The 13,830-nt window shown below is 38.5% G+C and overlaps 1 protein-coding gene across 1 annotated transcript; it reads right to left on the bottom strand.

Moving 5' to 3' along the window:
* Positions 1 to 2,157: 2,157 nt before the first annotated feature.
* Positions 2,158 to 13,369, bottom strand: LOC307250740 (diacylglycerol O-acyltransferase 1-like). Its single transcript, XM_080027913.1, has 18 exons — positions 13,282 to 13,369; positions 12,186 to 12,391; positions 10,754 to 10,841; positions 10,451 to 10,491; positions 10,252 to 10,337; positions 10,002 to 10,054; positions 9,670 to 9,775; positions 8,315 to 8,419; positions 7,963 to 8,022; positions 7,772 to 7,875; positions 7,568 to 7,606; positions 7,152 to 7,193; positions 6,484 to 6,528; positions 5,870 to 5,979; positions 5,245 to 5,310; positions 5,047 to 5,134; positions 4,698 to 4,760; positions 2,158 to 4,113 (listed from the first exon to the last, which is right to left on the bottom strand). The coding sequence occupies exons 2-18, from the start codon at positions 12,329 to 12,331 to the stop codon at positions 3,913 to 3,915; spliced, it is 1,443 nt and encodes a 480-aa protein (XP_079884039.1). The 5' UTR covers positions 12,332 to 12,391; positions 13,282 to 13,369; the 3' UTR covers positions 2,158 to 3,912.
* Between the last annotated feature and the right edge of the window lie 461 nt (positions 13,370 to 13,830).

The raw sequence follows: 13,830 nt of genomic DNA, 5'->3' as shown, positions 1-13,830 counted from the left end.
AATGACCTATACAATAATCGAGACCATCAGTCATTGCAATGCTATTTTAATAAAGTTATTATTAATGCCTTTGCTCGGGTCTGAATCCCCGCCAACTCAGACCAAGTGATTTACAGCAGGCAGACAGGGGGAAAAACTGTGTTTATGAACAGTACTAAATCGAAGTTTACTCTGCTTCACTGTCCTCATATTACCATTATAAATCTAGAATCAACAAAAACTGAAATTTCCTAGTAGCCACTTTACGGAGACTGAAAAAAAAAGACAGTGGATCATTTGTACTATATATAAAAGAAAGTGATTTTTGGTTTGCCCGCTAAGGGGGAAATAAAACTCACAGCCTGTGAAGGTGTTGCACTGTTGGTGTTAAAGACAGGTGGAAACTGTGATGTTTGAATTCTAGTAGGTAAAAGGACTCAACTGTCCTAACCACGGCTAAGAGAAGCTCACAGTTCCCACTCACCCTGAACACAACACAATACCTGATATGTTTGCTTGTGTTTTGCTTTTTATATACCAACTAGTATGATGCTCTGCAGGGCTGTTTGAAAACTGTTCCGCTACGTAGATATTTATTTGTTTTGTATTGTACAAAAAGAGTTTATTTTCATTAAAATTGTTGAAGGAATTGTGATTGACAAGGAGAGTTTGTGGTGTGTTTTCTGTTTGTGCTAGTTCCCTAATAACACATATACCGTAGGTGTTGATTTTTTAATACAATATCTGAAACATGTCCAGTGAGATTATAGCAGCAAATGTATCAGAGCCAGTGAGAACCTGAGGAAAACCAGTGAAACGTAAACACACATATGAAAATGAAAATGAAAAATATAAACTAAACCATTTCGATCCATTTCTGGCAGCAGTAAAACAACTCAAATTGGTTTGATTTGCCCTTTGAAAAGGTAACTGAGCTGGTAAAGGGGACTAGCTGTGCCCTAATTTCATTGAATCGTCATGAATGGTGTTACCTCACCTGCCATACATTTTCATTGACATAGTTAGCCAATATTTCCCTGCTTGTAATAGTCATTAGAAAGCTATTCCTATTCCATCCCCTTTATAATTAAGGGTTGGCAGCCTTTGGCTTATTGTGCCACAGTTTATACTTTCTCAAAAGTGTGCTTAAAGTGTTAGTTTGCATTGGTGTTAAAAGGCACATCATCATAACTGTTAATATTGCATACATTAGGCAAGGCAAGTTTATTTGCACATCACAAAGCAATGGAAAGTTCTTCACATGCAGCCATGAGATATCAATCAGAAGGCTAGGTTCTGATTTGATAAAAGGCAGTAGCAAACTTTTCTGTTTGATTTGACATTACCTTAGCTTTTTAATATCTTTCATTTGCTATATTTCAAATTTCTTGTTGGACTATCTAGCTTTGATTAAGGCACATATTTGCCATAGCACATTTTGAGATGGTTTATTTGGCACATAAGGTTGCTGAACCTAGACCTGTCACTTGACCAACTAAAGCAACCCCAGTACACTGCCACACAGGCTTGTACAGTCGGCACTAGGCATGATGGGAGCATCACTTCATCACCCTCTCTTCTTACCCTGATGCACTCATCAATCTGGTCTCATCAGACCACTCAACCCTTTTCCATTGCTCCAGAGTCCAATCTGTATGCTCCCTGGCAAATTGAAGCATTTTACCTGATAAGCCCCACTGATAAGTGGTTTTCTTAAGGCTACACAGTCTGCATAGTCCATATCCCTCATGTTCTCTTCGCATTGTGCATGTGGAAATGCTCTTACTTTCACTATTTAACATAGCCGGGAGTTCTACTGTCGATATTTAGAATTTTGATTCCACCAAATAATTGTATTTATTTTAAGTGATCTCCCTTCATGATCATTAAAGATGTTTTTGTGACCACATTTCTTCCTCAAAGATGACGGTTCACCTTCTTGCAGAGCTGCAGTGATGTAGAAGTGAACTCCAAAATGTGTGCAGGTGCAACACTTCTGACCAAACCCTGCAGTGCTGGTTGATTAGTGGTCAGCGCTCCTTACCCATTCTAAAATTCAAACCAGAGAGGGCAATGAAACAGCTTTTCAAAATAGTGCTCAGTTACTCTTTATTGTCCTAAGAGGGAGGGGGGGGGGGTATGGTTAAAAAAAACAGCATTTAAAATTGATAGAACCAGTAACAACATTACATGCTCAATAATTAAGAGACACATAATGCACAATGCAACTCTTTGGTCACCATCACTGTTGCACACACATAAACTGATGAAGAACAACATTGCCATCAGTCATTGCTGGGTTACTCTGAAGCCAGCCCTCCAGCAGTCCTGTGTCTGCTCTGTTCAACATTCAAACATTGACACATTTTCACTCCTGGAATCTGCCTGTAGCACAACTAGAAGTGCTGAGGATCGGTGCTAGAGCAGCCAAAAATTCATGGTATTTTTTATTTTTTATTCTAACTTTTAGAATGGATTAGAACCTGAATGTCCTCCAGAGAGGTGATTTCATCCAAATTTCCTGCATTGTTCATTAAGCTCGCTTTAAAGTTTTCGAACCTAGGATTGTGCCCTCCACCTACATTTATGGTGTCCCCGAACACATCATATAAGAATCGCGTGGTGACATCACACAAGCATCCCTCTGAAACTGCACATCCAAATGAGTCAACTGTTCTGTTTGTCTGTCCAGATTAAAAGAAACACTAACAAAAAAACAAAACAATATGGCAATATATCCTGATAACTTATCGTGATACCTGTGTTGTATCGTCAGCATAAAGCTACTTTCCTCAAATTGCCGGGTTTCGATTTCAAGTTTTGAATGAAATAGTTTTGACCAAATTTGTCCCCTGAATTATCAAAATAATGAAATGTGGTGTATTAAAACCACAGAGTAACGCATTGTATTGTGGTATAGAGTGAAGTATACAGTGAAGTCCTTGACAATACCCAGCCATACACCTTGTGGTTGATCCTTACAGACATCATGATGAGACCAATCACTTCACATTTAAAAGGTTTAACCGGTTCAGCATGAATGTAATATCAAAGATTGTCTATGAAAAATCCCTATATAAATCATTATAGCAAATAATAAATATTAATATGTCAGAGGAATTATGAGAACCAGCAAGCGCATGTCATTAAGGCCTGTACAAACGTGACTTGGCCCGCCGACCTGCTTTAAATCATTCCACAGTCAAGACTCATTGAACCACGAGGTATTCAATCATTCCGGGTTTCCAGTTCATCTTTCAGTCACATTCATGAAGCTACATGTACAAATGTCCACTAAATATAGATAAACCAGTTGTTTTCTGCATAACACTTGTCAGATGTGGAAGTATGGCAGCATCATTTGCAAGTCAGTACTCCTCCCCAGTACAGAATAGTAGTCCATTAAAGTGCACTATGTAACTTTGGGTATCAGAGAAATGAAAATTTTATAAGGTATATATTTTCATAATTGAATATGTGATCCCTGGAACACTGTTTGAAGTCAGAAAGCACTGTTGTCGTTTACAGCAGCAGGGCCCACAGTTTGGTTTACAAACATATTCTAGTCTTACGCTCGGTTCCAGGTTCCTCAAAATATTATTTTTTTCAATATATAATTATATATATATATTTTCAGTACTACGAATTGAATGTAGAGGAAATACGCATTGGAAACTAACTGCAGGCTTTGCCAATGTAAACAAAACCCCCTCCCCTTAAACTGCATAGTGCACCTTTAATAAGTACACACAACATATACAGTATATATTGAAGAACAGGGTAGAGGAACAGGTTGTGGATAATAACCACAACAAAGTTTTTTTCCAGACTTCAAATTGGATCCTTGGCCAGAAATGAGTTTCCATTTCCCGAGGCTTTGGATCACAGCTGTAAACATTACAAATAACTTCCATGGGGTCCTTTTGTGAGGGATCAGTGGGGCTGGAGGAAGACTTTGCTGGGCAGACGGTGGTCTGAAGTCAGCGGGGAGGATGGTGCCTCCTGGAAGCTGATGTAGTGGTCGTGGAAGTAGGTGGTGACGGCCAGAGGAGGGCCCAGCAGCAGGCACAGCCACACCAGGCCATTGCCGTAGTTTCCCTGGAAATAGTTTCCAAGGAATACGGCAACCAGAAGCTAGAAGGAGAAGATATGTACAGTAGGGTTACTTTTTAAAAAAACACTCGCAAATATTCTCTCCTTACTCATCCTATTAGCTGTTATTTATTTCCCTTTTAAAAGTCGGTCTGGAGAGAGAATATTTAAATAGTTGTTGAAGCCAAACACTTATCAAAGCCAAAGCCTATTTAGTAGCTTAGCCTATTTTGATAGCATTGTTGCTGGGTGTTGTGGGTTGGCCTGAGCCACTTTGTTAACATACAGTTTACTGTTTACAGAGCCTAGGCTATGTACAGTATTAACACAAAAATATTTTCAGCGCACAAACAGTAACCTACAGACAGGTAGTGGATAATGATGAGATATTCACCCATTTTGACAAAAAGTGATTTTGACAACAAGCTTTTTCTAGAATCGCTGACTCAACCTTTAAGTAGCCATGCTTAGCTTGGCTAGAATAAGCTTGCTTCTCTTATTAAATTGTAGAGTAAATGTAACAGCCCTAGGTAAGCTTAGCGCACCACGCTAGGTAACAACATTGCTAGTGTGTACTCAGTATCTGTTATAGCCCCCTCCATGTGCCATTGGTGTAATATGCTCACCTCAGATACCATCATGTGGAAGATCCACATACGACAGCTATGCAGGGGCAGAGCAATCATACACTGGGAATGGGAAAGGAGACAAAGGTCACAGAAGGTTATTATTGCATTGTTCATTTTGGCTGCCTACTCTCCAAAGGTAAAAGGTTCTGACTTTTAGATATAGTCCCTTTGAAGATCTACTAACCTTCTACAGTACATAATCTCATCATCTCTTTGTTTTTCGTATGGAAATCACCTCATGTTTCTACTTCTTCTTGCTTATTTTGACACTGAGTTGTTCTCTGCTACCAAACAAAGGAATCACAGTAGAGAATACATTTATTTTCCACACAGCCTCAGACTGTACCTCACAAAGAGCAGCGGACATCAGGAAGACCAGTAACTCTGCTCGCGACGGGGACACATCCTTCTCCACCAGCCGTGTGTACACATGTCTTTATGTGAATGAAAGAACAGAGCAAAGACATATAAGACATGATCAGATTACTAAGAACTCATGTCATCTGAGTGAAATGTAAGGCCTGTTTGAGATGTAATACAGCACCTTTGGCACCATTTCCGATAGGGAATATTCCAGTTCTTCCAGAAAGCGATCAGAGTGGTAGCGTTCCTGTAAAGGAAATGATGGAGCACAATGAGCCAGTGATTAAATGGATGACACAATGTGTAGAAATATGTATAGCACAGTATGCTACAAACAATGCACAGCTGTGTGTAAAAGTTTTTTTTCCCCCATGACAATCATTTATATAAATAAATAAATTATGGAGTCCCACAAAAATAACCCCACTTAATGATCACTTCTGCCCCACTATAATATGTGGTTGTGTGTTTATCTGTGCAGTCCTCCTCTCTCTTGCTGTATTTTACATAGTAACATACAGTATGTTGGTTTTGTTTTGTGAACCGAAGCCTTCAGTATGTGCAGGTACACACCACCACAAATTCTGGTGAGGCAGAAGTGATAATTGAGTTGGATTACTTTTTGTGTGACTACTATAAATACATTTTTTAAGGTAAATGTTGCATAGTCAACCGTTAAGCTCAGGCCTGTGAAATTAAATATGGTAACGTCATTTATATAGTCACTACCTCTATGAATGTATGTTGACGCTAAAATAAAAATAAAAATCATTGTGAATAAAAATAAATGATTTAGTGCAACTGACCACCAGTCTCCATAGAAGTGGCGATCGCCAAAGCGCAGCAGCTCGGCACAGAAGTTCAGGTAGGAGTGACTCAAGAAGAAGAAGAGGAGCCAGAGGAAATGGGTCGGTGCCTGACAAGGGAATATGCTTTAGACCAGTGATATCCAAACCTTTTTCACTCTGGGCCAAATACAAAATAGAGAAATAAATAAGCTCGCATCCTAGTCAAAGGCATTAACCACTGCGCTATTTGTGCATGAGGAAAGTCCGACTTTTTTCTCAATTAAATATTGCATCTCCAGCTTCTTTTTCTTTTTTTTTTGGACTGAAGCGCTGTATTCCCTTAAATTTTTTAGAATGTACTGCGGGCCGATTAAAAAGGGTTTGCAGACCGCAGTTGACCCGCGGGCCGTAGTTTGGACAACCCTGCTTTAGAAAATACCGATATACCATGTAAAGGCAATGTCTGTCTCTGTTATTGTGCCATGTACATTGGGGCAGCTGCTATCACCAGCCCCTGGGAGCACTTTTCTTCACAGTGAAGATTACATTTGTTCACATGGTCGCACACTGACATCCCACATATCAGCTCAGTGTTTCATCAGTATCTGGGAAATCATTCAAAAATCACTCACCACCAGTCCCACCAGATGCTCCACTCTCATGGTGATGTCCATACTCTATGTAGGAACATTGAAAAATAAAAAGAAATAAAAAGAAGTGAAATCCTCAGGTGTGGAGGCTGTGTTTGTTTACATATTCACAATTAAAGGTGCAGTGTATACAATTGATTGGCATTTTTCAGAACAGACTAGGCAGAAATGGAATATAATATTCATAAGCATGTTTCAAAAAGTGTATATTCACTTGAAAATAAAAGTAGTTTTTTTCTTTTATTTCCTTAGAATCAGCCTTTTATATCTACATAGGAGCGAGTCACCCCACATGGAGGCCGCCATATCGCACTGCCATGTTTCTACAGTAGCACAGAATGGACAAACTTAATGGCCATATGCCTTTCTATATAAATTGGATGTCCTGGGGAAATGCACCTGTTGGAAGACCAAGAAGAAGCACTATAGAATAAATAACTAAATACATCTTCACCTCATCACTTAGAAAAACTGCAGGCAGATGCGGATTAATGTCATCTTTCGTAACTGTAACTGAATGTAATTATTCAAAAGGGAGGGGTTACCAAGGGAGCGTTGCAATCTAGAACTTTCATCATTAGATGCCGCTAAATATTCAGATATATTACACACTGCACCTTTATTATTAAGATGGATTATGTTTTACTTACAGAGAAGGAGTTTTCTGATCTCTGGAAGATGGGCTCAATCCACTGAGAGGGAAAAAAGAGTCAGAGCAGTAATATCATTCGATGAAGAGATAGAAAGTTAACACATTTAGTAACTGATTCAAGAGTGAAAAACATGGACTTACTGTCTTCAGTTACTAATTGCACTGACCATTCAGATGTATCTTGCACGGTATACATACTACAGTACAGTATAACACATCACACATTCATCATGACATATACCATGTTATGATAGGCTTCATTATTGTAAACACCATGCCAAAGTACATTGATAATACTGATACTACACTTAACTATGATAGATATTAAACTGTACTCTGTCATTCACCAGAGAAGTGCACACAGTAGTACACAAAATGTATGGCACAGGAAAAAACTGAAAATGGCTGCTGTACCTGCTGCACAATTCCAACCATGATCTGGATGACGATCACCTAAAAGGTAGAAAAATGTCACAATGAACAAGCTGCATTGTTTCCATCAACAAGACCTAAGCTGTATTTGACAGCCCAAGACAACTGCACCAGTCTAATGTCATGTCTAAACCAAATGAACTGAACTTACAGTATCTTCGTGATAATGGCAGTCGGTAAACTCACCATTTCCAGCAGCCTGTGCAGCAGCTTATTGATGCGGACCTTAGGAGAACACGGGAAGTCTCTCTGGTAGCACAGAGTGGGGGCAAGGAGGAAGTAATACAGATCTGAGAGAGAAAACATATAGAAATCATCACAAGTGTAACTTCCAAAAAAATCAAGTATAATCTAATGTCCACAACAAGCGGTTTCACCTCGGAAAGTCAGATGCTCATTTTGGGCTTTTTGCGCCACGGAAAATTTCTTCTGCGTCTCTGAAAGCACACAGATGTAAAAAGCAGTAGTTGGTGCATTAGGCGAAGAATGGCAAGTTTTTTTTACAGTATTATGTAGCACAATTCAGACACAAAACAATTCAAAGGGCTATACAGAGGCATAACAATACATCAAGATTAGATTAGACATAGGAAAATATTGAACTTGCATTTAAGAGATAATGAAAACAGGTAGACTAATTGTTAAAAATTAAAAGAAATTACATTAGTTTATGTTTTAGTTTATTTCTGATATTTAAATCAGTAGAACTTCTGGTGTTGGTTGAAATACCTGCATCCTTTAAATGAGCCTGTCGGTACCAGCGATTAGTTTCCTGGTATGAGTAAAGCTTCATCCCCAGAGCCGCGTAAAACAAGAGAGAGACCAACGCTCCACCTAGTGGACAGACACAACACAACACAACACAACACAACACAACACAACACAACACAACACAACACAACACAACACAACACAACATCAATGATACAACAGCATTTAAAAGCACAATAGTCTAAACATTATACAAGGATTTTAAGCTTCTAAAAAAAATCAAAATGTACACGAGAGAGTCATATTTTCTATGAAATATGTCAGGCATGTGGACAGATTGGTGCAGCTGTCCTACAGCATGGACACAGCATGCTGTAACAAACAGATACAATGAACAACAATTCAATGACTGAACTGATATCCTTTAGCTGCTAAAAATATTAACCCCCATCCTATTGACATACTATACATATATGGACCACAGACCAGGGTCACTAGAGACCCCAGGCAAAATAATACTAGAAGGAACCACCATCAAAGATAAATAATACATTATTTGTCTCTTATAAACATTATTGGTAATGAAAATAATGTCATCTGAGAGACTATTATCCTTTTCAAAGAGTTGATTTGCTAATTGCAAAATAATGGAAATATCAGTGTATTAGAGTTACTCTGCTGTCGATCAACTTCAAAATGACTGAGAGAGTTCTGCTACTCTCCCTCATGGTGTGTGATAGGCTACTTTAAATGGGAAACCATGACCAAGATGAACTCAATAAATAATAGAACGATACAATAAAAACAACCCTGAGATATGTCAAGATATTTACCTCTGGAGTCTGAAATGAACCCGCACTCTAGGATGACGGTTAGGGTTCATTCATGCACAGTAAACATGATGCAGGTGTATATACACTGTGTGCACAATTATTAGGCAAGTTGTATTTTTGAGGATTCATTTTATTATTGAACAACTACAGTGCTCTCGGTCAATCCAAAATGTTAATGAACCTAAACCTGAATGTTTACGAAAGTAAAAGTGAGGTTTTGTCTTTCTTACGAGAATATATATATGTTTTGCTATTATTAGGCAACTAAATAAAAAAACGAAAATTTTCCCATCTCACTTGTTTAGTGAGAATAATAAAACAACTAAAAATTTACAAATAAAAATTTCCGACATGTCAAAAAAAAAAACAGTGACCAATATAGCCGCCAGACACTGTTCCGAGAGGTGTACTGACTTCCTTCACTGTAAATATCCCGTTTAAGCAGGGCCCACAGGTTCTCAATAGGGTTTAAGTCAGGTGAGGAAGGGAGTCATGTCATTACTTTTTCATCCTTAAGACACAGTGTAGTTGTGAGTGTACCTGTAGATATTGTAGGCTCATGTAAGATGACTGCAGCAGGAAATAGCAGGAGCAAGACCATGTTTGTGAGGTGCAACCGATGAGCGTTGGTGAGGGACAGCATATCCTGACAGGAATGAAAGGGTTAAAGGGACAATTCATCTCAATCTCAGCACACAAATCCCTCGATAAGATTATTACACAAATGATATGTCTTGACGGTGTTTCATAAATGTTGCACAATAATAACCTGATACGTTGTGAATTTAAGTTGTGGCCTGCATGATGCATTTTCTAAAGCAAAAACAACATCTGTCAAAATGAAAGACAAAAATGAAATACACCACTCTTACCTTTTCCTGATACTTCTCAAGGAGCAAAGCTGTAATAGCAAACATGTTGGCAGCTGCGAGAAAAAAAACAGATGTTTTGGTAAATTGCCAGACACAACACGGGTTGTATCGTGGGTAATGTAGGCTTCAGGTTTTGACGAGGCAGAGTATTACGAAATAAATAAAAAATATTTAAATCGATATGGAACTTCTTTTTCTTTCAAACTTTCCATCATGAGTTACATGATAGTAATGTTAGAGAGTGTCTCACCCAGTATGAGGTTGACAGATGGCCAGTTGCAGTTGTACTCAATGAGATGCTCTAAGACCTTTTTCACATCAATCAAAAAGCCATGTCTGTTAAGAGGAGGAAAGCAAAGGATAAAAGTCTAGTCAGATGTCTTAATTCAAAATAGAAATAAACATATATCTAGCTGATACCCCCCCCCCCCCCACACCCATATACTCACTGTATGAAATTCTCCAAGAACAAGTGTGCATGAGTCAGGACCTGCAAATCAGAATCACACACCGACAGACAGTCAAACAACAGTCAATTAATAAACATTTCAAAGGTCAGGAGTTCAAAAACTCAATCAAACTTAAGAAATAGCTTTTGATAACATCAGAAGAAAGCAGTGGGAGGAAATGTATTCAGATCGTACTAATGAAACTGTAAAAAAAATACTCTAGTACATTACTTAAGAACAGTAAAAACAGTAAATGTATTTAGCTACTGTCCACCACTAAAAGTAAGAGATAATCAAACTTACCAGGAGAATTATGATCCAGTTGAGGACGCCCCTGTATCCGGTGAAGTTACTGTTGGAGCTCAGCAAAGAGTCTTGTACACCATGACAACTGGACAAAAAAAAGAACTATTTTATTCATCTTCACATCACTATGTTGGGCTTGTTTATCCCTAGAGTATCTACTGTCTGAGTTATTATCACCCTCTACTTTCACTGGCCTTTGATCATCAAATACTCCCCATGTGAGTGGAGGTATGCAGCCAGTAACTATAACATACTGTATAGCTAGGCATGTTCTCGGTGTAGGTGTCTACACTGGAGTGTCCAACATCTTCTCATACCTGCAGTTGCAAGAAGCACCTTTCCACCCCCTTCCTGCTAATATCGCTGAACTATAATCGAGGTTGTACATTCAGTTGAACTCTCTCACAGTTGAGGCAGCAACCACCTAATTAAAAATGCAATAATACTTTCAAGTTTACTCCAGTCCTACTGTATGACAAGTTGGTCTCAGGCCAAGTAAAACAACCTCTTGATTAACACTTATAACATAGATAACATAAATCACACTCTTTTAAAAAATGGTAACAAAACACGTCACTATCAACACTGCAAAATCCTTGCTTAAAGATGCTACAAGGAACTTTTAGTTTGTGTTAATTCTTGCTCCCCCTTTGGACAAAAGCGGTAGTGTTTTTACTACGCCAGCTGTATTTCCTGGGTGAGCATTCCCATGACAGAGGCATAACAACTATATCAAAATAGCATTCTTTGCACTGATGGTCTAGTTTGCTGTTAGATGTCATTTATGATCATCAGAGGAAACATTTGACGGTTCCAGAAATATTTAAAGTTCCTCATAGCACTATTATCTCCTACATTTAAAAAAAAAATAGTAATTGTGTACGCTTAATCTTTTAAAATCACAATACACACAATGCTGCACCTCCTCCCCTGAGGAACTTTGTGACACTTGGCTCAAAATTAACAACACCAGCAGCCAGGTCAACAACTAAATAGGGGAGAGGGCTTCTCTCCGGTTTCTCCTTTGTAGCTATAAAACAATGGAAGTCTCCCAGCACAGCTTTTAACCAATAATCATTTTCAAACTTAGGCCCGACTGACAAAACATTGACTACTCATACAGCACACCTGCACATACTTATATCATTTTGGACTTCAAGTGGGGTAGGGGCATATTATTTTAAAATTTTATAAATATAAATATGCAATGTAGTACTTTTTTGTCATCTTTTTAATGTTTTATTCTATGTATATACATCATTGTATCTTGTTTGTTTTTTTCAACTAACATTTAGTTATTCTACTAATATGCCCGGTGTCTACAGGTGGAAAACAGTCATTTGCTTGAACTTGGTATATGGTACATTTCTCCTTGCGTTAAACATAGGCAGCTGTGCGGACATTGATAGAGGCAGCAGAGAAAGCTTACCAGAGCATAGATGCATAGGGATGTTCTTGTTCATCGGTGGGGTCGGTGGTAGTAATGGGATCGTCATCACACAGGCTAGCACAGTGTTCCTCCTCTGCCCAGGGAGAGGAGCAGAGAGAGAAGAACCTCTTCCTCATTGAAGCCATGTCTGAGTGAGTGAGGGGCTGCTACACACAGTGGGGGGACTTCAGAGAGGCTGGAACTCACTACAGGGAATATACAGAGCTACATCACAATCACAACAGACCATAGGGCAATGGCAATATTGCATATTTGTTAGGAAACATCACATCATTATCACTGTCTAACGAGATAATATTTGAGAGAAAATAAAAATCTGAACATTTTAATGAATGGGTTATGATTTATTTCTCAGGTAAGCTACGAGAAATATGTCATCACAACAAATATGAACAATGTAAATGTATTGTGGAATTATATATTATGACAGGTGTATGGATAAAATATACAGTATAGCCATATTTTGTTGTTGTTTTTGAATTAAAAGTATCTATTTCCCACTGTAGAAATGATATTGTGACGCTTTTGCCCGTATATGGATTTATGTGCAAAACTTATTATAGTCGGCTACCTTCTATCATCTACAGTGGAGAGGAATTCTAACCCAGGTGGTTTAGTAAATACAAATTGAAACTTTAATGTTGTCTCGCTTAGCTACAACGGTACACATCTCATAAGACATGATTTCAGAATTTACCTGAGTGTCAAGTTCCATTGGGTAAATTCGGCGTGCATGCTATCCAGAAATATGCCATAATTCTTAAAACAATCCATAAAACAAACACCCATTAGTTTTGGTCTGTCTCTTATTCCAACCACCTTCTTCTGACATACACCCGGGTGTGATGAATCCTACATGATGATTTAACATGTTTGTGGTTTTACTGGGATTTGTATTGCTCTCTGGTTGAACACATGTATGCCGAATTAAGTAACGGGCCCAGCTGATTCATACCCCATCATGGGTGTCTTTAATATGCAATGTTACATTTGCTGCAAATACATTAAACTTAAAATTGCCAGACATTAGAATTCGGCTCGGCGTGACCTTCTCTAACGAAAGAAAACGGTTTACCTTGTCATCCTCGCAACAAAAAAAACAGAGCATCCTTTCTCGACCCAGATGCAATCCACATCCCACAGCATCGCTACCTTATTAGCCTAATGCAGCCTACTGTAGCTTACACACCATGGACCTATAGTTACACACAGCGATTCTAACATGATGATGCCATCTAGGAATGTCATTATGGCGAGTGTCGCACTTAAAGCCCACTGGAATGAATGATGCGCCTCTCCTGTTAACATTCAAAATAAAAGCCTCCCTAATAGCGTCCTTCATCCATTTGTGTTAATAGACGTTTTTAAAACCTGTTCCAAACCACTTTTGGAATAGGTTTAATGATATCGCAGCAAATGTAGTCCTATTAAAATAATATCCTTACATGCAGGCTAATTCCTCTTTGTGATCTCAGCTCATTTTTTCTCAATATGGTAATGTTGTCAAATGATTTATCATCATGACATATCATGATCGCACACAAGTCATTTACTGTTCCTCATGAGCCCAACTCAAATTATAAAAGCATGCAGAGGTTGTTTTTATAGGTTCAGGACATTTCAG

This window comes from Ammodytes marinus, assembly GCF_949987685.1.
Source record: "Ammodytes marinus genome assembly, chromosome: 5".
Lineage (NCBI taxonomy): Eukaryota > Metazoa > Chordata > Actinopteri > Uranoscopiformes > Ammodytidae > Ammodytes > Ammodytes marinus.
This window is presented reverse-complemented; position numbering and strand designations above follow the sequence as displayed.

Bases quoted from the DNA above. Each gene is read 5' to 3' on its own strand.
- LOC307250740 (XM_080027913.1), bottom strand. From the start codon at position 12,331: ATGGCTTCAATGAGGAAGAGGTTCTTCTCTCTCTGCTCCTCTCCCTGG. The intron at 8,023-8,314 runs GTATTTCAACCA...GTGTGCTTTCAG, and splicing joins GGCTCATTTAAAGGATGCAG to AGACGCAGAAGAAATTTTCC. The intron at 5,311-5,869 runs GTCAGTTGCACT...TTTCCTTTACAG, and splicing joins CACTTCTATGGAGACTGGTG to GAACGCTACCACTCTGATCG.